General features: G+C 45.9%; 1 protein-coding gene across 2 annotated transcripts in view; it reads left to right on the forward strand.

Annotated features, from left to right (window-relative positions):
• The first annotated feature begins 2577 nt into the window (after window positions 1–2577).
• Window positions 2578–25478, forward strand: part of elmo1 (engulfment and cell motility 1 (ced-12 homolog, C. elegans)) — a 63365-nt gene continuing 40464 nt past the window's right edge. The window contains exons 1-14 of one of the 2 annotated variants that reach the window (XM_083680867.1): window positions 2578–2795; window positions 10553–10693; window positions 12073–12113; window positions 12320–12392; window positions 12543–12593; window positions 13277–13446; window positions 15670–15705; window positions 18407–18506; window positions 18738–18889; window positions 19437–19515; window positions 21339–21389; window positions 21636–21758; window positions 21937–22065; window positions 24902–25006. In XM_083680867.1, coding sequence (XP_083536993.1) covers window positions 10616–10693; window positions 12073–12113; window positions 12320–12392; window positions 12543–12593; window positions 13277–13446; window positions 15670–15705; window positions 18407–18506; window positions 18738–18889; window positions 19437–19515; window positions 21339–21389; window positions 21636–21758; window positions 21937–22065; window positions 24902–25006 — 1188 coding nt within the window. In that variant the 5' untranslated portion in view covers window positions 2578–2795; window positions 10553–10615. The remainder of the gene's footprint in view (window positions 2796–10552; window positions 10694–12072; window positions 12114–12319; window positions 12393–12542; window positions 12594–13276; window positions 13447–15669; window positions 15706–18406; window positions 18507–18737; window positions 18890–19436; window positions 19516–21338; window positions 21390–21635; window positions 21759–21936; window positions 22066–24901; window positions 25007–25478) is intronic. The other variant, XM_083680868.1, reaches the window with a different exon arrangement.

Here is a 25478-nt window from a genome sequence, read left to right on the forward strand (position 1 = left end):
ATACTAGTTACAGTCGGTACGAGGTACAAATGCTGTTTACAGAATACATTCAGATATGTATAGAGCACGTACCATGTAACATTTAATACTGTACCATCTGGGAACTTAAAGCGGTAAGTACTAGCTCACTGGATTCTCATGCCATCATGAATCATACACAGTAGAAACATGTGTAGGCCTGGATACCTCCACAACAGTGAGAGCACTTTGTAAGACAACCTCTGGTGTGAAGTAGCAGAGCAGTGTACAAAACCTGCTTTTAGCAACTTCCCTTGGGGGGGACCCAACCCGACTGTTCCTGTCCTGTCAGAGACTCTTCTATGTGGGGACTAATTGGTTCTCCCAGCGTACCCTGCGGTAACGCTGCGGTGGACAGGGCAGGAGCCAGAGGGCTGTTTTTAAGAGCTACACCCAGGCTGTGTGGAGAAGAGTACTTGGGGGAGCTGCATGACGTGGTTGCCACTGTGTTGCTGTGCAGTTGAGCTGTGCCTTGAGAGGAGTTGCCATACCACTCAAAAAATGGGGTAGCCTGCTGAAACAGTTATTATGGTCGGGCACCCCTGGTTTTGTGGAGTATCTCTCCCTCTCTCTCTAGTATGTGGACCACGACCGCTGGGGCTCTGCAATTAGCATAGCAGAGGATCTTCTCTCACACGAGCATGCCCTGCAGGACTGGATGTAGTCTTCTGACTGATGTGATCCATTAAGGGATAGTGGAATGTCTGTGTGCCACAGTACTGCCTGCTGAGCTTGACCCTCTTCAGGTCTCAAACAAGGTGACCTGTCGCACGTGATACATGACGTCACATGATGACAACCTCCTCTGTGTGACTCTCGTACATCACCTTCATAAATGTTCAAAATCATTCAATTGATGGATTCCTCAGTAGTGTATGAAGGAGTGTTCTATAAGACACATCCAGCGAAACAACGTCTACCCTCGTTGACCGAGCCCTACCCTCTTCTTCTCCTCTTCCTCCCTCCTCCTCTTTCTTTCTCCGTCTCTCTGTCTCTTGTCCCTGGGTTCTGTGGCCTCGACAACCCCCAGCTCTAATTATATCAGAGAGACGGGGGACAAGCAGACTCATTTGATAGGCTTATGCACATAACACAAACATAAAACATTCCTCACCTGTCTGTCACCACAGCCATGACGTCTGTCAACCATTCAGAGTAGTGGATGACATGGGAAGGGCAATGATGTTTTTCCTGTCCTTGGTACAGTCGGCTTCTTTTTATTATTTCTAAGTTCTACGCTGTCTTGCTGGCCTACACTGTACGCATATGAAAAGCTGTTGGCTTTACAGACGAGAGTTTCAGCGGTGTCATAGTGCGTCTTATGTGACTGTTAAACACCTGAACTCAACTGTTGCAGCACACGATCTGCACTGTGTTACGATGAGAGGGACAAAACACAGTTTTGACGGTGTAGTCAAATTCCATCTGTTCATACATAAATAAAAATAAAAGAATGTATATCGCCCAGCCCCATGGCCCCCTCAGTGGTCACCCCTGGTCTTGTTGTTTGACAGGCTGCATGTCACAGACAGCAATGGTGCTGGCCGGAGCCTGAGAGGGAGATGTCAGCCCCAGCACTTATCATGGGTTCAATGGGGCTGTGAGCTTTAGTTAAGTGTTTGAATCAATCCATCCTGAGTCTTGCCCGGCTGCCTCTGTTGCGTCAGTGATGATGACATCTGTGTGGGATGTTACACAGCTAGATCAGCTAACCCTTGATCCAGTTGAGTCAGTTCACTTGAGCCAGTTAACTCTGATAAACCATTATTTTCTGGTTCATTTAATAATAAATAAATAAATAAAAAGCTGCTAACATGATAACATTGGTTGTAAATGACTGGACTGCTCTGTGCACATGCCTTGTTTTGAACACCTGGGGTCCCTAGTTGATCTTATTCCTCAGGAGAAGACACTCGCTTTTGCCTGTTGACATGAGTAGAATTTGGATAATGTGTTCTTTAGCAGTTCACTTTCAGGTTCAGTCGCCATATTGTGAGTGGTTTGAATAGTTTACGCCACGCCTGAGCGGTCTACCGTGCGCCGGTTGCCCTGACCTAAAATGTTTTGTGGTTTCTCTGTGTTTTATCCGGCGGCTACATTGGCTTCGCTTCAGCAGCTCTGATACAGTAATTACAAGGTTGACACACCTCAGTTTCTGTTGCCTTTGAAAGTTTCTCTGTGTTTTATCCAGGCTGACTTTGTGGTTGTTGATCTTCTTCCAGTAGTTATTTTACAATAGTTGCTAGTTGTGTGCGTGTGTGCGTGTGCGTGCGTGTGTGTGTGTGTGTGTGTGTGTCTGTGTGTGTGTGTGTCTGTGTGTGTGTGTGTGTGTGTGTGTGTGTGTGTCTGTGTGTGTCTGTGTGTGTGTGTGTGTGTGTGTGTGTGTGTGTCTGTGTCTGTTTCCTCCTCTCATTCTGTCATCTTATCTTTGCCGCTTTTTTTACGCAACTGTGACAGACCTGTTTCCTCTTCTCCTCAAACGCCTACTTCCTCCTTCTGTGAACCTCTCTCTCTCTCTCTCTCTCTCTCTCTCTCTCTCTGTCTGTCTCTTGCTCTCTTGCTCTTTCTCGTTCGCCGTGCCCAAGACGAGGCACTACAAAGTTCAGTGTGAAACCCTTGTCTGCCGCTTCGACACCCAGAGAAGGATTCTTCTTGTATTTGCGGGTAGCGAGTAAAAGACCAGGTCTTTCAGTCCAGTTGAGTTCTTGTGAGTTTGAGAGAAGACTTGGGAGTGAAGAACCAGGGCTCCTGTCGCTGTCCGTCTTGGAATTGTCCGGGTGAGTCGCCCCCCCCCCACCCCACCCCACCCCCCCCACCCCCCCAACTCTTGTTGTGTTGTCTGTAGGCTGTAGCGGGTTGTTCTAGGCCGCAGGGTGTGGCCCTCATCTCCACTGCTCTCTGCTCCCTCTGCGATCTGCTCTGCTCTGCTCTGTCCACAGGCAGGTTCCTGGTGTAGGCATCAGAGCAGAAGGGTGTGCTGGTGAGCTGTGTGGTTGCCCCTGCCAGGTCATTCATAATGTACGTCCTCTGAAGCTGTGCCTAAGGGTTTTGGCGGAGTGGAGGGGAGCAGACGGAGTAGATGTTTCACTACCTTATTATTTTCCGCAGGATGTTGTCAGTATGGCGTGTCGGTGAATTGTCGCCAACTCACTTGTTTATGTTGGATTCCTTTCGATTTATTGTGTTTTACAGCAACTACCCCACGTTAACAAGGTCTCTACAGTAAATCTAGGCCTAATTACTAGTTGGTTACCCTGCCTGTGTAGGCACACTTATACACACTTCACACAACCTCTGGGAGTGCAGCCTCTGCCCTACAATACAGGATGTATGTTTTTTTTGTTTTTTTATGGTGTGTTTTTTTTTTTTTTAAAACAGGAGTTAAGAGGGTTTTGCGTCCCCTCAGCAAGTTGACTGTGAGCGTCAGCGGAGCAGCTCCAGAGCTGTTAGCCTAATTGCTGTGAGGATTGTTGCAGCTTCAGGCACAGGCATTTTGACAGGATATCCTGGTCGCCGCTACAGCTACACCAGAAACCAGGGCATGTTTGTCAAACAAAGCGTCCTTCTGAGACACACACGTAGTCGTAGTCGGCAGCACGCCGCCTCTTTCATACGGAAGAGTCACAACATCTCTGTAACATGGGAATAGTATGGTCCCTCTTTGTCTTTGTCTAGCCAAATATGACAAAGTAATAGTGTAGTTAGTATTTTATATATATATATAAATAGATAATAGATAATACATTTTATATACATATATATTTTGAGAGATAATAAATTATATATAGATAGAGATATATAAATAGATAAATAGATAATAAATTATTTATATATATATATATATATATATATATATATATATATATATATATAATTTATTATCTCTCAGTGTGTGTTGTGCTGTTTCACAGTTTGGGTGAAGATTGACTTCAAATGTGCTGCTGTCCGTGTTCCTCACAACATGGCTGTTGTTCCATTTGTGGAGATTCTGCCACGTGTCTGTCCAGTGTGCCCCCCTTCCCATTTCTCACCTTCCTTAATTGACTCATTCTTTTGTTGTTCAGTCATTGTCTCCCACCCAGAGAAACAAATCTTACTTTCAATGCTCATTTCTAGGGACTGTGGGGGTGTTTCTGTCTGAATAAAACCATCTCACTCCCTCCAGTCTTGTGAGGTGTAGGAGAGAGTCTAACACATGTGGATGGTTGAATGAGTATCCTCCTCCACAGAGAGTGGAGGCCTATTGTACGCATCCCAAGGTGGTGTGTGTGTGTGTGTACGTGTGTGTGTGTGTGTGTGTGTGTGTGTGTGTGACGCATCACCCCTTAGGGTGTAACAGGACACTTGTAGGTATGGCTGGTGTGTGTGTGTGTGTGTGTGGTTGTATCTTTGTGTGTGTGTAAGGGCAGGGGCCTCAGACGGGACACTTGTAGGTATGGCTGGTGTGTGTGTGCGTTTGTGTGAGCGTGTGGTTGTGTGTGTGTGTGTGTGTGTGTGTGTGTGTGTGAGACGCATCACCCCTTAGGGTGTAACAGGACACTTGTAGGTATGGCTGGTGTGTGTGTGCGCGTGTGGTTGTATCTTTGTGTGTGTGTAAGGGCAGGGGCCTCAGACGGGACACTTGTAGGTATGGCTGGTGTGCGTGTGCGTTTGTGTGAGCGTGTGGTTGTATCTGTGTGTGTGTGTGTGTGTGTGTGTGTGTGTGTGTATGGATATCCTCAGAGCAGTATCATTCTCTGCTCTGCCTGTCTCTGTGGCCTTTGTTTCTGTGCAGAGATAAAGGTCCCCTGCTCCTTTGAAGGCTGTCACATGGCAGCCTGTGGCCGGGCAGGGCCTTTGTGGAGGTGTCAGATGAAGCACGAGAAAAGACTGAAATCCATACAGGACTTTGTTAAACCCGGTGCCCCCTGCACACACCAGAGGAATCCTGGCAGTTATGAAAGTTTAAAAGGATTAATTTTCACACACAGTTTAGATTTTTTTTTTAAAAAGAAGCCTTTCAGCCGTCTATTGACATTGACTGCTGCTTCAGTTGGTTGGAGCTGGTGTTGTGTTCTGGAGAGATGTGTGGCGTATTGTGCTGGAACGTGATGTTGTAGCCTCTCTCTGCTCAACCACATTGATGCCTTTTTGCCCTCTCTTTCTGTCTCTCTCATAAGCACTCTCTGTCTGCCTGTCTGTCTGTCTGTCTTTCTCCCTCTCCCCCTCGCTCCCCCTCTTTCCCTTTCTTCTCCCTATCTGTTCAGGACTGGACTTCTTGTGTTACCCCACATTAATTATTAAACTGAAACTGGGCACTTTCTGCTGTCCAACAAATCACATCCTCTCTCTCTTTACCCCTTTCCTGCAATCCTTTATTGATGTCTTTGTTATCCAGTTATGACCTTTGGCACGAGATTGATTTTCACGACATGCGGATGATTTATGGTTTTTGTCCTTTCAATTTCACTCTTCAGCGATAATCCCTGGAAGTACAAGCCACCTGGGCAACGTGACGCGCTGCTCGTGCTTCTCAGATTACCACAGACGGGAGGGTGTTTTGAAGTGAGATTAGATTACACCGTTCCACATACAGTGCTGCTTCAAAGTATGTGAACCCCTTGTGCAATTATAGATTTATTTTAGTTTTTACCACAAAATCTTTATTTAGAACCAGTCTTTTTTATCTGACATAACAGGTTTATATTTACCAATTCCGTATGTTGGTTTAGAGGAAATCATGCGTGTAGTAGAAAAACTAAATTATAAACAAATTAGTGCAGGTGCAAAAATAAGTGAACCCCAAGTTGCATTGGTTAAATCAAGTAGGTAAGTAGAATCAGGTGGGTAAATAATTGGGTACTGAATGAACCAATCAAAGGAGAAATCTTTAGGAAAGAGTTTGGGCGGGACTCTGATAAACAGAGATAAGAAACCTGGTCAGTTTTATGTTACCCATACAGGTGAACGCAAAACACACCATGCCGAGAGGAAAGGAGATCTCAGAGGACATCAGGAAGAGGGTAGTGAGAGCACATCAGTCTGGAGGAGGCTATAAAATCACCTCAACAACATTTGAGCTCCATCAGTCCACTGTGAGGCAAATCATTTACAAATGGAGAGCATTTAACATGACAGCAACTCGGCCTAGAAGTGGACGCCCTTCCAAAATATCCCAAGAGCCACAAGAAAAATAATAAATCAGGTAAACACCAACCCGAACATAACATCTGGAGATTTGCAGACCTCCTTGCTGCATCTCAGGTCACTGTGCATGCTTCAACAATAGGAAGAACAGTGAATTGAAATGACATTCTTGGGAGGGTTGCTAGGAAGAAGCTTCTGCTGTCAAAAAACCAAACTGCCCATCTTAACTTTGCCAGAGACCACCTGGACAAGCCTGAAGGTTTCTGGACGTCTGTTCTCTAGACAGATGAGTCCAAAATTTACCTTTTTGGTCACAATCAGAACCACTATGTTTGGCGAAAAACCCAACACTGCCTACCACCAAAAGAACCTTATCCCAACAGTCAAGCATGGTGGTGGGAATGTCAAGATCTGCGGCTGTTTTTCCTCCTCTGGACCTGGACGACTCCACATCATTAAGAGAACCATGAATTCTGAGGTATACCAGGAGATTCTTGAACAGAACGTCAAGTCATCAGTCAAGGAGCTAAAGCTGGACTGAAAACGACCCAAAGCAAATCCACCAAAGAATGGCTCAGGAGAAAGAAGATTTGTGTTTTGGATTGGCCAAGTCAAAGTTCTGACCTAAATCCAATCGAGATGCTGTGGCAGGACTTGAAGCGTGCAGTTCATGCTGGCCACCCCTTAAACCTTACTCAATTGAGTTCTGTCAGGAGTAGTGGGAAAAAATCCCTCAAAACAGATGTCAGAGACAGATTAGTGGCTATACGAGATGTTTACTCCAAGCTGCTAATGGAGGTGCCACAAGCTGTTGACTGAAGAGGTTCACATGTTTTTGCACACATGAAATCTGAGTTTTTGTTAAATAAACCACTTTCGTGATATAAACAATGAAAATATATCACATTTTTATTTGGAATGTCTTCATTACGAATTGGGGTTTAGATAAAGATTTAATAAGTTAATTTTAATATTTTATACAAAAATAATGTCCATCCCTGCAGGGTTCACAACCTTTCATGCAGCACTGTACATCCTGTCACAGTGATTATTGACGTCTGAGGTGGATTGGAGCCAGCCTGCCATTGTGCACCAGTAGTCATTCAAGCCGATAAACAGTGGTTTTATGTTTGAGCAGCACATTATTTGATGCAGTCACATTACTGTAATTAAACTAAGTGAGGGACTGTAAATCTGCCCTGAGGGGAGAAAAGGATGTTTTGGTTTAGGTTGTATTTCCGAGATATTCCAAAAAGCAAGAAAACGCAACACCATAGTTTGGCGAGGTGCAGGCTGGTGGGTGAAACTTAAAAGATAGAAAGAGAGCCACGCACTCTTGATCCTATGCTAATTATTTATTTAATGATTCATTTTGGCAGCAGGCCTGCCTTCTTCAGGGTTTCAATCCGAGATATCCACTGCTCTGATCCAGCAACATTCTGTTCCAAATGTTTCAGTGGAAAGAGAGGGATGTCACAAGAGGGGGAGAGAGAGGGAGATGGGGAGGGGGAGAGAGAGGGAGAGAGGGGAGAGAGAGGGGGGGAGAAAGAGAGTAGAGGGAGAGAGAAAGATATTGCCCTCATGTCTGTTGTACCCTCTGGTAGAGTTTGTTTAAATGGTCCACATATTAAGGCTCAAAGGCATCAACTACAGTGACATGATTTGAGTTGACAGCCGCTTGCTCAATAATAACCCACCATTTTCACTGTAAAGTGGATCAAATTTGATGCTGGTGAAAATGTTCAAGCATAGGCCTCGATACAGAAGATGCACCCTTCCCAGCTACAACACACACACACACACACACACACACACACACACACACACACACACAAAAGCTTGATAGGCATATCTGCTGCTGAGTGCAGTCTCTCTATGCTCCGAAGTTGAGCTACAGTTACAGAGTATGCTGTTCCCGTAGGACTTGTCTGCCCAGACCCGTTGCAGCAGATTTACTTCATGTTTCCCTGATGAGAGCCATGGCTCCTCTGTTACATCACCAGCCTCTGTCGCTGGGAGGGCCAATCAATAAGCTCAAGGTCTCAGATCTATGACTCCACTTCAGTTATCGGGAAGGCGAAGACGAGATGCTCTGATCTCCCCGAGACTGAATAATATACTGGGTATTTCCCTTTTAACCTTCGACTGCTGCTTCTGGGCTTTGAATGTTAGTGGCAATATGATTGACCTGTCAGCTTCAAGTGCTTTGAAACAGTAACTTTAGTGTGAGCTGAAAGAATATCTGCCTAAAAGCTCCTAGACACATATCTGGCACACACACACACACACACACACACACACACTGACACAGCTTATTGAAAAATGTTGAGAGAGACCAGCAGGCTCCATTGAAGACAGTGAATGAGTATGCATCCTGTTGAAGTGAAAGGTGGTGTGATTGTAGGCTGTATTATTGTGTGTTATTCATAGTCCTGCAGATGGGACTTGAATGAGCTCTGATGAGAGGATGGGTGGTATTGACGGAGAGCAAAGGATGGATGGAGGGGTACAGCCATGCTCCGGCCCATTGTGAAAAAGAGCTTGTGCTCATCAGGACAATACCCGTCTATTTCGGGCTCCTGTTTTTCTCTTTCTCTGTCTAGGCTATGTCTCTCTCTCTCTCTCTCTCTCTCTTGTTCCCTCACTCACTCCCCCTCTCTCTCTCCCTCTCTAACCGCCTCCCTCGGCCTCTCCTAGAGTGGACGGCAAAAACAGCATTTTCTTTGAATGAGCTTTAAAGAAAAGGAGGCATGAACGGAGAGAAGCGAGAGTTTTTTTGTTTTTTTCTCAGCCTGGGCGTCTACACAATCTACACAGCTGCACAACTTCAATGGCAACTGAACGGGCTTCTCAAAGCTCTCATTATGGGCCTCAGCGCTGCCCAGGGAGAGGCTGAGAGACTACATCTGAACATTGCATTCGTTCGAATTTTTTGGGAAGTTGATCAATAACAAACAAACATGACCACGTGTGACCCCTGGAAATAAAGATGCGCCTAGCTGTGCTAACGACTGATGCAACGGCTCCCATGGCAACGGGCCCTGAACAAGGGCTCTGCCAATTATGATGGGGTGAGTCACCGGCACGCCAGACAGATATACAACTGTCTTTTGAATAAAACGGGCGAGTTGCCGGCTGAGAGTTCTGTACAGTGCATTAGAAGTGTACTATTTTTTTCTCTCTCTTCGAGTCAACCCTGACTTCATGAATTATAGTAGAGGATTAAATATGTAAACAGAATAAAGTACTGAATCATTGATGTGTTTCTTGGCGGGTTTTTTTGTCTACGGTAAAGTATATAGGCCTATGCTTTCCCATTGACGATTGAGGTTCCATTATACTGAATTTGTCCCATGTGGTTTGAAACCAAATGCTGGGGCAGAGCTGCTTGCTGCTCTGTGTCCGGTACGCCGTCACCGTAGACAGCTCTTATCTTAGAAAGCCAGGACGACTTAGTCCATCTACCGTTCTCTCTGCTAAACCTCCCCCTTTCTGCTTTCTCACTAATGCTCGACAGCAATATCCCAGGCCTGAGCTAGGCAGGATTAGAGCACAGCCGTCTGTCTGTGTGTGTGTCTGTGTGTGTGTCTGTGTGTGTGTCTGTGTGTGTGTGTGTGTCTGTGTGTGTGTCTGTGTGTGTATGTGTCTGTGTGTGTGTGCGCGTGTGTGTCAGGTGAATGCTCCACCTCTTGCCCCCTCAGGCCTTGTAACACGTCTGATCCTGTGTGTCACACAGATGCTATTATCACCTGGAGCCAAGCACAGCACAGACCCGGCTGCTCTGCTGATTACTTGTACCTGGATTTGCTGAAGCCACCTCTTTTTACAGTTGCCAGGCTGTAATATCTGGGGAAAAAGCCATTGTGCACAAATTGCTGCTAGCACTTCTTAAGTGAGCTTGTCTTATACAGTGACTTTGAGCTGCTCACTGGGGCTTGCTCATATGTCAGATACCTTTTAATGCATGAGCTGCACTCGATGTAGTTTCGCCTGGTTACAATGGAACCGACAATATTGTCCTACTCCTAGATAAATCAAGCAAATTCTTTCAAGTTTTTGTATCTGAGGTCTGCTACTCTGCTTAATATGTGCGACGGGTGCTTTCTTTCTTTTTTGGTACTCTAAGTCTACCTCACTGTTCCCATAGTGCTGTAACTGATTACCATGGGTCTTCATCGTGAGTGAGGTGAACTGAACTGTACACCAGTGAGGTCCCAGTGTACTCATGTCTTCCATTAATAATTCACCGCTGGCCTTGTCAACTCTTCAGCAACTGAATATTAATGGCACTTTTAACACGGAAAGTGTGAGTATGTGTACGGTACAGAAGGAGCTGCCTGTATGCGTGACATGTTGATTCAGGTCCCTTGACTAATGTGACCTCTCTGTTCTCTCTCTCCCTCCCCAGGTTTGGATGAGATCTCCTCAGTAGTGAGAGGCACTGCCACACCCCCCCGCCCCCCCCGCAGCCATGCCGCCACCCTCCGACATCGTCAAGGTGGCCATTGAGTGGCCGAAGGCCTTCCCCAAACTCATGGAGATAGACCAGGTAGGTGCCTGCACAGAAGGATGCAACACTACTCCTTCCACTGACTTTGAACATGGCACATCATGGAGCCTCTCAGCAAGGACCCTGTAACTCTTGCGTGAAGGACTGTATGAATTGTGAACCACCTTAGCATCTACAAAGATTGCTCTTCTGCTGTATTTCTCAATGGATATGGTCATTAGAAATGACGCCTCCCTTCCTCCTCCCCACTCCTCGACTGTTTTTAACTGTTTTGACTCATGGATGGTTCCTCCTCCTCCTCCTCCTCCTTCTCACACCCACCCACCCACCCACTCACCCTCCCACCCAGATCTCATCTGTCTAAGGCCTCAGTAGCAGCCGTGGCCCTGCAGCAGCATAAGCTTGACTGAGTCATTTGGGGAGCGTGTTGAAGCGGCTCTGGAGCCCGTAGAGAACAGCTCTGCGTAAACCTGAAGCGCCTGCGTCTCGTCTCAGTGCTGCCTCTGTCTATCACGCACCGGCGTGTTTGTCTTTGTTTCTCTCCGGCATCATTCGTGCCCTCAAGGTCTTGGAGTCAAGCACTCGCTTGTTAGCGTTAGCGAGAATTGATACAAGCACAGCCGCATGCTAATGAGAGAGAAGCTTGGCTTTTTTTTCAGGGCTTGTTAGAGATGCTCTGGAGAGGGAGGGAGGGAGGGAGGGATGGAGGGATATGGAACCAGGATGGGGCTCTGGCCAGGGGGTACAGACAGGAGTCAGAGTGCTGGCTATGAGGCGGGTAGGGGGCGGGGGGGGGGGGGGGGGGGTGCACATCCACCAGGGGCGTAGCGGTGCGTGTGTGTGTGTGTGTGTGTGTGTGTGTGTGTGCACAGGCATGCCCATGCAGGCCCACGCTGTTTCCCCTCCAGCACCGCTCCCCAGAGGAGTAGGGACCTCTGCAGTGTAGAGAGGACACTTAGTTGATACCAACTGTTATTACCCTCCCTCCCCAAACACACATTACAGCCCACTCTCTCCCTCCCTCTATCAATCTCTCTCTCTCTCTCTAACTCACTCTCTCTCTCTGTCCCCATCTGCCTTCTTCTCTCCATTGACAGTGTCTGCTTAAACCTCCCTCCCTCTCTACCTCTACCACTGCATTTCAAATGATACTTATTTTTGGGTTCTCTACATGAGGCTGCGGTGGCTCTCTGTCGAGACCCTTAACCACCCTGCATGTTTTATAATGTGCTCTGAAGAATCGTGTGCTCTTCTCTTCTCATTCTGTAATATGAAAAATAACGATAGAGACATTTTTGTAACGAACTCCTGTCATATGAAAAAGAGTCCAGTTTGTAATCACACAGTGACTTCGTGTCGTAGTCATAGGACATTATGCGTACAATGAGGATTAACTGTCGTTTCTCATCTTTTCACAGAAAAAGCCGCTCTCGGCCATCATAAAGGAAGTGTGTGAGGGGTAAGGCAATGTTTTCTTTAGGCCTTTTCTAACCTTGAAACCTTGAAGAAATGCTGTGGTGTTACTGTACCGTTTGTGTCTTTTGCATTTCAATTGTATGCCTCCAGGGCTTTTTTCAAGGGCTCTGTCTCTCTTGCCGTTTGCACCTGTAGTTATCAGTGTAAGACGGGGTGCCCTTTAGTATAAAGTAATGCTGTTGCTTTCAGGTGGTCCTTGGGGAACCATGAAAACTACGCTCTGCAAAATGCTGATTCCACTAATTTCTACATCACAGAAAAGGTTGGGCATTTTACCTTCTGGCTGCGTCCGATTTGATCTGGTTTGATTTTGAGTTTGACATTGGCCTGAACAGTGATATTCATGCATATTTGTTCCAATGTTCCAGTAGCAGAAATGTCGACCGAAATTGTCCTGTCCGTTTCTCCGTAGAATCGAAACGACATAAAGAACGGTTCCATTCTGCGATTGACGACATCACCTGTAAGTCTTGGTTCTGTTCTCACTCAACTGGTCTCTGTGTCTGTTTTTATTTACATTTCTCCATTTCAGAGTAAAAGTTGAATGTACCATTTCAGAGTAAAAGTGGAATGTATGATTTCAGGATGAAGTTGAACTGTTGCAGCCATTTGTCTTGTGTGTAATACCTACTAACTAATGTGTGTGTTCCCTACCTGTCACAAAATCTGAATCCCCATTCAGCCCTGCACATTCTGGCCTTACTCTGGCATGCTAGAACATGACCCACATACTCAAACTCAAAGTTTATACAAACCGGGCCACACTTGACTCGGTGTTGCAATGTAGTTGCCTCAATAACACTATTGTTAACCATGTCCTTCCCTGCCCTCCTTCCTCTTCAGTGCTTGTCAATTGCCTTTTGGCTCTCTATGTACTTAATGTAAATGGATGTTGTGTGTGTATATGTACAACATACATGTGTATGTACTGCGCTAAACCCTAATTCACACTACAGAGCTGGACTGAGCTGGCCTGGGTTACTCATCCACCATAGTCGCTGACACAGTGCTGGAAAGGACCATGTGAAAGGGAAACATCTGAGCCGGCACACTATGGTTCAGGTTGACCCTGGAGTGTGTGAAGCCCCTATATGTACATGTATGCCTGTACAGTCTGTATGTAACAAGCCCTGTCTATGGTCCCAGTCACAGACGGCTGCACAGCTGCATGAGAAGATCCAGTCGTCCAGTATGGACGCCAAGCTGGAGAGTCTGAAGGATCTGGCCAACTCCTCCCGGGACATCACCTTCGCCCAGGAGTTCATCAACCTGGACGGTATCTCTCTGCTCACACAGATGGTGGAGAGTGGCACAGAGTAAGTCCTCTCTCCTCTCCTCCCTTCTTTCCCTCTCCTCTCTTTCTCCTTTCTCATTCCTTCTTTCCTTGTTATCTCCACAAGAGAAAAGGGGTTCCCAGAGGCTGTTAGGAGCTTTGAGACAAGAGTGACATGGGCTTGTTTTCCAACTCAATTCCTAGCCCCCTACCCCCTATGTCCTTGTGTATATCGAAGTAGTTTGGATTGCCATATTACTGTGTATCTATCCATCAATCAGTGTTCAATCAGCAGGTCCCAGATCAGTTTAGTTTAACAGAAGCCCTTGGAGTTGCACTGTGCTGTACTACATTCTGAGTGGGCCGGGGTTTCACCGGTTTAACAGCTGGCATGAATGTGAGGTACAACTGTGCAGCACTATTTCCATTGTTTTTTCAAAACGGAATCAGGATAAACAACGTGACCTTTTTTTATCTTTCTGTCTCCCCAGTTTAACAGCTGAAATGATTCTCAAAGCTTCAGCTATGGTTTATAACAGACCGGTCGCTCCAAATATCTCCCAGACAGATGTTCTCCTGATCCAGCTAGACTGTCTTATGTAGTCTGAGCCATGTTGGGCTGGAGCTGGTGCTGGGCCTGGGAGGCTGGCTGGGGCTGAAGGTTACGGCGAGGGCAGCCCTGTTCTGCTGAGATGGAGTTTCTCAGCCGCGATATTGACTGGAGCCCCATGGGGGTTGGCGGGGGGGGGGGGGGGGAGCAGTGTTCACCTCACAGCCCTGCCAGAAACCCCCAGATGCAGGAAGGGAGAAGCCAGGGTCACGCTGCGTAGCATGCTAGCTAGAGTCAAAACACACAGTGGAGACTTGCCGTGTGGGCAAAGGCGAGATGCACTTGTAATTAGTGTAACTGTGTATCTCGTCAGAGTACACTCAGATGGGAAATTATTGATGTGTCTCTCCTTTTGCATATTTTTATTTTAGTTTTTTTTTCATCCTTTTATAAGGAAGAGTATCCACTTACTTCCCCTCACGTTGAACCTGGCCCCTCAGGGCTATTTCCTGAAATATGTTTTTTATGTAAATGACTCTTGCGTCAATAGTTCGCCTGCTGCGAGTTTAAAAGTGCACACGTGTGCATGTTTGTGTTTCTATTTGGCCCTCTTCATACCAAACTTACAACACACACACACATACACACACACACACACACACACACACACACACACACACACACTCATGCACACTCATCTGTATTCCCGCCAACTTGCTGTGTTATGATTATTCAAGAGGCTTAGGCATGGAGAACAGTGGGGAGCCGTGCTTTCTAATAACCCAGACTGGGACATGACATCATGCTGTATTAATGTGGACGACTGCCTCGATGAAAGGAGGTGATATAGTGCCCCCTACTGGCATAGTGGTGGGACTCACACCCAGATGAAGCATGCTAAGACATCAGTGTGTACAGTGCAACTTCAACTGCAAAGGATAACATTTATTTTCCAGGCCAGGGGAATGTGTCATTGTCTGGGGATTTGCTCACAAACACCAGAGAACATCAATTGTTTGTAAGAAGTTATCGATGGTTAGGGTACAGTATTAAGCCTAGCATTCGGTTGGCTGAGTTTGCCTAATCTAGATAGATAGATAGAAACTTTATTTATCCCAGGGGGAAATTCATGAATAATCTGAACTGATCATCTCAACTCCTATCTTATCGTTAAATTAAATGATGGTCATTTTGTGCAATAATTGTCATTTTCGCAAAGGATAAGGTTTCAAGCTGCTTCACTCCACAATTCTGCTTTGCATGCTTTCTGATCGTCTGTTTGTGTGTGGCTGTGTGTTCGGAATCTGATCTGAGTGTTTTTTATTTGGTCAGATATCCTCTAACCCCACTGTCATCATCCCTCTACCTCTTACCATCATGGAATTCTGTTTAGACATAGCCTCTTTGTCTTACTTATTGTGGGTCAACACATATTGAAAGTATTTGAGGTAATTCAGGTCTGGTTTAACAAGAACAATCTTTGTATACCTTCCGAGTGATGTATATGATGTAGATGCCTGTGAGATGCTCTTCCACCCCACCGTTGTGTTAGTCTCTTGCCAGGCCTTGGTTCTGATCTGCAGGGAAGCTACAGTAACAGAACGGACTGTGTTTGTTCCCCAGCTGTGGTGTCCCCAGATCTGTGTTACCTATGACTTGAGCCCTTCCATGGTCTTGTTTCTCTCCCTGACGCCCAAGTTTCTTAAATCTTTGCAGACGGTATCAGAAACTACAGAAGATTATGAAGCCCTGGTAAGCCCCTCCTCCCCCTTACCTGGCCGGATAACCTCATTGGCTGTCTGTACTTTTCGTAATCTACCGGCCAAGTCTGCATGATTATGACTCTGGTCCCGGTGCTTTAGACTGATGGGAAAACAAACATGTCTGCCTCCGCTGGCTTTCATTTTGAAATCAATGTGTGTACAGTGCTTTTGGAAACTATTCAGACCCCTTCACTTTTTCCGCATTATGTTGTGTTATAGACTCAATTTAAAATTGATTCAATTAAAAGAATTTGCCATCAATCCATATACAATAACCCAGAATGACAAAGTGAAAACAGGTTATTAGAAATTTCTGTATTTATTAAAATTGAAATACAGAAATACCTCATGTACATAAGTATTCAGACCCTTTGCTATGACACTCTTAAAATTTGCTAAAATGCAAAAATGAATACTTTTGTACATGACATATTTTTGTATTTCAACTTTAATAAATTTACTGACATTTCTAAAAATGTGTTTTTGCTTTGTCATTCTGGGGTATTGTGTGTGGATTGATGGCAAATTATTTTAATTTAATCAATTTTAAATTGAGTCTATAATGCAATAAAATGTGGAAAAAGTGAAGGGGTCTGAATACTTTCCGAAGGCACTGGATTAATCTTTATGTACCATGTAACCAAATCAACATTCTTTCTCATTTTGCATGTGGTATTGGGCAAACTAAAATTGGGCAACCTTCTAGTGGAACTACAAGCACAATCTCTTGATTCACTTGGGACATTGATTGGAAGAACACCAAGGTTTCCCTCTGAGAAAAAAGCCTTTTATATATTCTTATGGAAGTTCTTTTCCAAAACAATTCATGTGGAAATATAATTTTGACAGACCATTGACCAAATTCTTTTTTCTTTTTTTTTAACAGTATAGATACAGAAATGTTTCATACAATACATAACTTGGCATGGTTGAAATTGTACTCAGAGATCAATCCCTTGCTGTTCTTCATAACTTCAGAAATAGTGTCTTGTTCTGGGCTGCATTCAGTAGAGCACAACATTGCAGAACATTCAGTAAGTTGCACCCTCCTGAATGCCACCCAAATAATGGGTATTTTATATCCTGTCTATAAAGGTGTAATGTTGGGTGGTGGGCTGTCACAGATTAGATAGATACCCATGGGGTAGTTATTCATCAAAATCAATTCTGTCCTGTCCGGTGCTCTTTATTCCACATCAAGAGATGGATCTGTCATTCTGTAGCCTTTGCCATGATAATTAAGTTCAAAAAGGTAGTCATACATCTTAACTTGATTATTTGTCTAGAATTCAACCATCACATGTCTTGATCCTAGAATCAGATATTTAACATAATTTCACCAGAGATTCATGTAGCGTACAGTAACTGCCCACTTCCATGTGCAAAAGCTTGTTCTCCAGTTTAACTGTGCCAGTCTGACTAAAATACTAACTGGACCTTCCAGTCTAATTCAGAAATACTAACTGGACCTTTCAGTCTAATCTGGACTACTAATGTGCCTGAACTGTTGACCATGATACGTGCTCTTAACCCTGCTGCCCCCTCGGCCTGTGTGTGTTACTGTGGCATTATTAACAGGTTAACTGTACATGTGTACAATGTGGAACACAACACTGTACAATGTGGAACACAACACATTGCGTGTGAGGACTCTGATTTTGGTCCTTTGAATTTGTGTGTATATAATTTGTATTCTTAAATTAAGATGCTTTGACAAGTCTAATCACCCCCCATTGAGACTGTTACAGTACAATTTACTTGTATTGGTCAAATGCCAGATTTAGATTTTTATTAAATTTATCAAAATTAAGTTTTCTATATTTAGCCTACTCTATGAGCATTTGTTTTTAATGTTTTGCACGCTTGTGCACACTCAGGTTTTAGTATGCAGTGTGTAGTTGTAGTATACAGTGTTAGGCCAGTAGTCTATAGACATGCATTGAAGGCTTTTGGCCAAAATGAAATAAAGCACTTTCGAAATATGACAGAAAGGGGGCAGTATGGTAGCCTACAATATTTACCACATGCAATGTTGACACCAAGAGGTGTGGTTCCACTTTTGAGTTATTCTGTATCTCATGTTCTTCTTTATGGACAGGGTGCAAACATGTCATTACTTTATTTAGTCTTCAATGCTTATTATGATAGTATTTTTTTCTTTTAGACGTTTGATCATTCAATTCACTCAGTTTATTTTCTTGTGACATTACCTCTGAGAATAACATATGACATGTTTGAACATTTGACAGTTATTGTGTGAGACCTGTTATTGGATTGACCTCAGATTTGACAGTCGTATAATTTGAGAATTAACCTTGCTTGGCCTCCCTCAGACTTCAGTTGAGTCCATGCATGAATGAATGCTCTCGATGCTCCACTGCGCTGCCTGGCTCCTGCTGGCTCTCTGCCGCCCCCTGCTGTTCCTGGATGACCATGAGGGGGGGGGGCACCTCCCTCCTCTCTGTGCTCTCAGCATACATGGCTGTGGCTTCACCCTCTCACCCCCCCTCCCTACCGTCCATCTCAGCCCCCGTGGCATCACCCTCTCTCCCGGCCCCTGTACTTCTCCTCCCCGGTGCCCCTCTACCCCCTATTCCTCTTCCCGGCCCTCCTGTGTCTGAAGCTTGGCTTTGCGGCTGTGCATGCCAGCTGCAGAGACGTTTCTATTGGCTGTTGTTGTTGTGTTCCAGTTTTGGCGACCTGTTGTCGTTCACGCTGACAGCGTTTGTGGAGCTCATGGACCACGGCATCGTCTCCTGGGACACCTTCTCCAGCGCCTTCATCAAGAAGGTGCTCATTCACCATAGCTATGAAATATGAATTTTTACAAGTGTGAGAATTTATTTAGCAATTGCAATGAAATTAATACATCATCAACTAAAGTAAGTGTTGTTTTTTTTTTTTAAATGATTGCTGAAAACTGATTGACAAATTGTGTTTACAAAGACTGCCTTTTCCTCTGTTCAGTCCATCTTTCCATAGCATTGATTGTCAGTTTAAATGGTCTCTCTTCTATTACAGATTGCCAGTTATGTCAGCAAGTCAGCCATGGACACTGCTGTGCTCCAGAGGTCTCTGGCCATTCTAGAGTCCATGGTGTTAAACAGTCAGGATCTCTACCAGAAGGTGGCGCAAGAGATCACCATCGGCCAGCTCATACCTCATCTGCAGGGGTGAGAGAGAGACACATTCCAATGTTACAGTACAGTTTGCTTCAGATAATGGTTGCACCTATACTCATCAAACACTGAGCTGAACCGAGCTGAGCCGTACTGTTCTGGCCTGGTTATGCCTTGTATCTGACCCTAGATCCGTGATTAAAGGGGACAGTTCACCAAAGCTGTTCTCAGTCTCCAAAAGTAGTTTAATATTGAGACCAACAACATCCGTTCCGTAGATCCAGCTATATGCCTCAGTTCCAGGTTTATGCAGAAGCTGTGCACCGTCACATTCCCTCATGCCTTTGTTCAGTGCTTATCATTCATTCTGGTTTAATGCTTAGTTAGGTCTACAGCCACTTACCCCATATTATCTTTATTGAACGGGTGAACTTTTCAGTCTGTTCATTGTGAACGGGGCATGAAGAAAACCCCCGGAGGGAGGCTACAGTACTCTCCTAGGGTGTATAAATAGGTCCTGTGTCACCAGTGCTGGTTGAAGTGGCTGACGATTGGTCATTCATTGGGTTATTATCCCTGTGTTATTATCTCCCAATTACAGCGCTGATCAGGACATTCAGACGTACACCATCGCTGTGATTAACGCTTTGTTCCTGAAAGCCCCCGAGGAGAAGAGACAGGTACAGTAAGAAACACACTCATATGTATACAGCAGGCTCATATGTACAGTCTGTACGTACTGTACACACCCAGAAATATGAGACATGACACTCATACCTGCATACTCATACATACATGCACACTTATCTGTAAACAGTCTGGCCTTTATGGTAAAACATTGTTTAGTGCTGCGTTGGCGGGCCTACGGATAAAAAATAGATCTTGAAGAGGAGGAACCGAATCAGATGCACCGGAGATGAGCACTGGGTTCAGATCCAAACAAAAATATATATACAAAACCTACATGTCAGACAAGGGTGTGTATGTGTATGTGTATGTATGTTCATGTTTATGATCACCCATGAGAGAGAGAGAGAGACACAGAGAGAGAGAGAGAGAGAGAGACACAGAGAGAGAGAGACACAGAGAGAGAGAGAGAGAGAGAGAGAGAGAGACACAGAGAGAGAGAGAGAGAGAGAGAGAGAGAGAGACAGAGAGAGAGAGACAGACAGACAGAGACAGAGAGAGAGAGAGAGAGAGAGAGACAGAGAGAGAGAGACAGACAGACAGACAGAGACAGAGAGAGAGAGACAGACAGACAGAGACAGAGAGAGAGAGACACAGAGAGAGTGAGAGAGAGAGCGATATTACCCTGCCCTTAGACAGTGCAGTAATAAGTCGCAATCGGCACCCTCCCAAACCTCCCTGTTCAGCACAGACAAAGATGGCACCGCTGCCCAGCCAAGCACCACCTCTCTCATCCCTCTCTCTGCTCCGATGATGTCACTCACCGTTCTGCTCTCCGAGCGAGCCTATTACACCCTCAGATCTGAGCCAGTCAGACAGATCAATGAGAAATGGGCCCATTTAATAGAGTGTACTAAGCATGAACAGTACTCACTCACACCCTCCATCCTAGGTTTGCATTCATCCATTCATATTTGTCAGTGAAATCAGTTTTGAGGTATTAAGGGCAATGGCGCCATTGTTGCTGGTGCAGTGTAAACTATTGTGGTAGGGTACCTTTTGGACTTAGAGTGCTGCATTTCTATGGGCCAGTGGTTTTGTAATCTACAATACAAGAAAGGTCAGCCTGTGCTGGGATCAGGTAGTTTCCTAAGTAGATTGATGAGCCACTAAAACAGCAGGCCACAGGGTAATGGGAATCTAAGGGTTTTACTTAGTTTTTTTGGTTTGGGGGTGGGGGGGGGTCAGCTACACAGCACAGCTGTCATTATGATATCTAAGTCTCTTCTATTTTGCTGACACCGTTGCTTCTTGCAGAGTTGCACCACTAACGCTAAAATGCCTTGCTGCTGCCTTTTTCTCAACCTCTTCCTCTTCCTCTTCCTCTTACTCACTCACCTCCTCCCTCCCTCTCTCTCTCTCTCCCTCTCTCCCTCCCTCTCTCTCTCTCTCCCTCTCTCTCTCTCTCTCTCTCTCTCTCTCTCTGTGACTCTCTTTCCTCACTGCACTCGTAATGGTAGTTTGATGAGAGCAGTGTGGACATCCTTGATTGTCCTCTGACAGTAAGTGTACCTTGATAAGTGACCGTTTGTAGTCTGTAGAAGATTTAAGTGTGTCATTGAAAATGGCCTCTGTCTTACTTCAACACTGGGAGATCTAGTCGTAGAGATACTTTATGGACACCACTTTATGGTGTCTCGCTGAAGAACATTTGATATTTCTTGATCCATAATCCTCTTTTTATTTTGATGTAGAGCTTCCAGAAAGAACAATGTGTTTGCTTTAATGAGGATGTATATCATAATGTACCTGTTCTCTCGCCCTCTCCCTCTCTCCCTCCCTCTCCCTCTCCCTCTCTCTCTCTCTCTCTGTGTAGGAGATGGCCCACATTCTAGCCCAGAAGCAGCTGCGCTCCATCATCCTCAGTGTAAGTGTGCCCAGTCATGCGTCTCGTCTCTGGACCTCTCCTCTTCTGCATCGCCTGTTCCCATCTCTCCCTCTCTCCCTGTTTCCATCTCTCCCTCTCTCCCTGTTCCCATCTCTCCCTCTCTCCCTGTTTCTCCCTCTCTCCCTGTTCATCTCACAGCTCAAATGTGATATCAGGGGGAAATATGAAAATATGACATCCTGACGCCCCCTTGTTTTTCTCTCCTCTCTCCCTACTTTCCTACAGAATGTGATCCGTAGCCCCAAACCTATCAATGATGAGATGGCCCACCAGCTGTATGTGCTGCAGGTTCTGACCTTTAACCTGTTAGAGGACCGCATGATGACCAAGATGGACCCTCAGGACCAGGTAGGGCTAAAACCCAAACTGCTCTCCTTACAGAACATAAAACGGTATATGTTTCAACTATGGAAGGATGGGAGGGAGAGATGGATGGATGGATGGATGGATGGATGGACCCTTAATTGATCCCCAAATTGGTATGAATATTTCAACTCTTTCTGTGTCTGTGTCTGTGTGTGCCCAGGCCCAGAGAGACATCATCTTTGAGCTGCGCAGGATTGCCTTTGATGTGGAGTGTGAACCCAATAACAGTGGCAGCATCGAGAAACGCAAGTCCATGTACACCCGCGACTACAAGAAGCTGGGCTTCATAGTGAGTCAGCCTCATACAACATGTGCTCCGCCATTTCACCCTCTCCTATCTCTCTCCTCTCCCCTTCCTCTCTTTTTCCCGTGAAATAACGTTTAAAATAATAAGTATAAAATATACATCTCTGGGCTCTGTTCATTTGCAAGTTGTGCCTGACTTTGGAAAAGCAGATTAGCTTTTGCATCCCAGTCTAAAAAAATAAATAAAAAAAGGCGAATCTGATTTGGTTCTGTTTGATCAGATTAGAGGAGTGTATCCATAGGCATGTTCTACTCCCCCCCCCCCCCGCCCGTGTGTGTGTGTGTGAGTATGCATGTGTGCGTGCACGTGTGTTTGATGTTATTAGACTGAACACCCCCCCCCACACACCCACACACACACACACACACACACACACAGGGCCGACATAGAGAAAGAAAACAGCTACAAGGCATCCCTCTGGGGATGGTTGTTTATTGGTTTAGGAGATGAGACGCCGCTGCCCTGTGTGTGATGGTTTGAGGGGAGATGGAGCAGCACAGCGTAGTGTGTTTGATGTGGATGAGCTGTCCAGCCATGCCAACACCGACTGTTCTGGGAGTGAGTGAGCGAGCGAGCGAGCAGTATCTCCCCCTCTCTCTTTTTTCCCTACTCTCTTTATGTACTGTCTGCTCTCTCCCTCTCTCCCTCTCTTCTTCCCTCTCTCCCTCTCTCCCTCTCTTCTTCCCTCTCTCCCTCCTCTATCTGTTTACCGTTTGCTCTCCCCTCTCCCTCCCTCCCTCTCTCCCTCCCTCCCTCCCTCCCTCTCTCCCTCCCTCCCTCCCCCTCTCCCCCCCTCCACCTGCTCTCAGGGTGTGTCTGCTTCGTGTCTCTATCGTGCCCATGGTGGAGGGGTGCTAAGCCCCTCATTTCCTCTCTAAGCCCCAGAGCTGTGAGGAGCTCTCTAAGACCCCATTCATGCTGCTCTGTGCTGCCCGAAGATAACGCCTGACTTAATTTCCTCCCGTGGTGTGGAAAACCCCACCAAATTCCTCCCTCACACAACTTCAAAGGCTAATACCTTTGGACAGGGCAACCTCTAGATTACCAGATTAACCAGAAATACATTATGTAGTTTCAAGACACAAAACTCCAGCTTCATATAACTTGGAGAGAGAAGCCATAGAGAACTGATATTCCATACTGGCTGATAAAATCATCTAAAGGAGGACTGTGGAGGGTTCATGGGTGCCTTTCGACCATTGTTTTGGATTCCTCATGTCTTAATCATTATCAAGTCGGACTTTGGTCCAAAAAAATCAGGTTTGGGATTTGAATTCTATTGGAATATTGAATCCCAATATGAATCCCAAAAAATGTAAATGTCCAATTTGGGTACAATCAATTAGCTTATACTTCTCAGGGATTGAACTATATTTCTACAAAATAATAACTTATCATATCTGTTTCTAACTACAAAAAAACATTTCAGAACAATCTGAGATGGTGAGCATTGAAATCCTCTTTGGTCTGTTGATTTGACGTGATAGGCACTAGAGACAGTTTATAGGGCACCAGTCTGACTGTTCTTTACTCTTTAGGTAAGCTAGTCCTATGGATCTTGTAGATAAAGTGGGTAGTTGGAGTAGGTACTTTGTCTGAAACGTGGTGAGGGTAATGTGGAAATAGAGCTCTTTGGAAGGAAGGGTCCTTTGGATTTAATCGTCTGTGTTCTATTGGGTTATTTTACTAATGGTTCAAACATCTGAAAGTGGTGACGGTTGTGATTTTGGGGGTTCCCAGAGAGTGAGAGACAGTTTGTGTGTGTGTGTGTGCTAGTGTGCACATATGCGTGTGTGCGTGTGCGTGTGCACTTGCGTGTGTGTGTGTGTGCGTGTGTGTGTGCATGTGTGTCTGGGCTACGCAGCTGTTCTATGAGTCTGTTGCTTGTCAGAGAGAATTACACGGCTGGGCTTCTGAGCTGGATCTCAACGACCCCTTGTTCTCTCTCTCTCATCCCTCTCTCTCTCTCATCCCTCTCTCCTCTCTTCTCCCTCTCTCTCATCCCTCTCTCCTCTCTTCTCCCTCTCTCTCATCCCTCTCTCCTCTCATCCCTCTCTCCTCTCTTCTCCCTCTCCCTCCATCCCCTCCTCTCTTCTCCCTCTCCCTCCATCCCTCTCTCCTCTCTTCTCCCTCTCCCTCCATCCCCTCTCTCCTCTCTTCTCCCTCTCCCTCTATCCCCTCTCTCCTCTCTTCTCCCTCTCTCTCATCCCTCTCTCCTCTCTTCTCCTCTCTCCCTCCATCCTCTCCTCTCTCCTCTCTTCTCCCTCTCCCTCCATCCCCTCTCTCCTCTCTTCTCCCTCTCCCTCCATCCCCTCTCTCCTCTCTCCTCCCTCTCCCTCCATCCCCTCCTCTCTCCTCTCTTCTCCCTCTCCCTCCATCCCCTCCTCTCTCCATCCCCTCCTCTCTCCTCTCTCCTCTCTCCTCTCTTCTCCCTCTCCCTCCATCCCTTCCTCTCTCCTCTCTTCTCCCTCTCCCTCCATCTCCTCTCTCATCCCTCTCTCCTCTCTTCTCCCTCTCTCTCATTCCTCTCTCCTCTCTCCTCCCTCTCCCTCCATCCCCTCTCTTAGGCTCACAGATGAATGTGGAGTGAGTGAGTGTGCAGACAGAGATAGAGGATGTCACGCTCATCGACCTTGTGTCATGTCCTGTCTCATGCTGTGTTCCTAGACTCCTGCCAATATACAGAATATACACAAACAGAGATAATGTGGGATAAGTTGTGTATGTTTTTATATTTGTTAGTGTGTACAGTATGTGCATTATATGTGCATTCATGAAATGTCATGCACCCTCCCTCCCTCCCTCCCTCCCCCTCTAGAACCATGTGAACCCTGCTGTGGACTTCACACAGATTCCCCCGGGGATGCTGGCTCTGGATAACATGCTGTACTTCGCCAGAAACCATCAGGACGCCTACATCAGGGTGAGCAGCCTCAGAAGTGCACACACACACACACAGACACACACACACACACGTGTCCAGGCAATGCTATCTGCTCCCTTCATACCAGAGGGAGCTTATAAAACATGGACACACACACAGGCACACACACACACACACACACGCGCACACACACACACACACAGTTTGGATTCCTGAGACGCTGTCCCTTTCTATTACTCTTATTCTCCTCCACAGCGCCGACCTCCGATTCCTCTCTGTGGCTCATCCCTCGCTCCGTAGATCCTGGGCCATGTCCAAGCCTTTTCACTGACACAATTCCATGCCAATGAACAGCCTTGAATCCAGCCAACCTCACACGATAGGACACGGTTACGTCTCACAAATCTACACTAGCAGGGGGAAGAGAAAAACAAACAGTTGCAGTCATTCTCTAGTCGTTCACACCTCAGGGCAAACGCTCCAAGCGTGGTCGTGGATTAGTTTGAATCAT

Source organism: Argentina silus (genome assembly GCF_951799395.1).
Source record: "Argentina silus genome assembly, chromosome: 11".
In the NCBI taxonomy this organism is placed as follows: domain Eukaryota; kingdom Metazoa; phylum Chordata; class Actinopteri; order Argentiniformes; family Argentinidae; genus Argentina; species Argentina silus.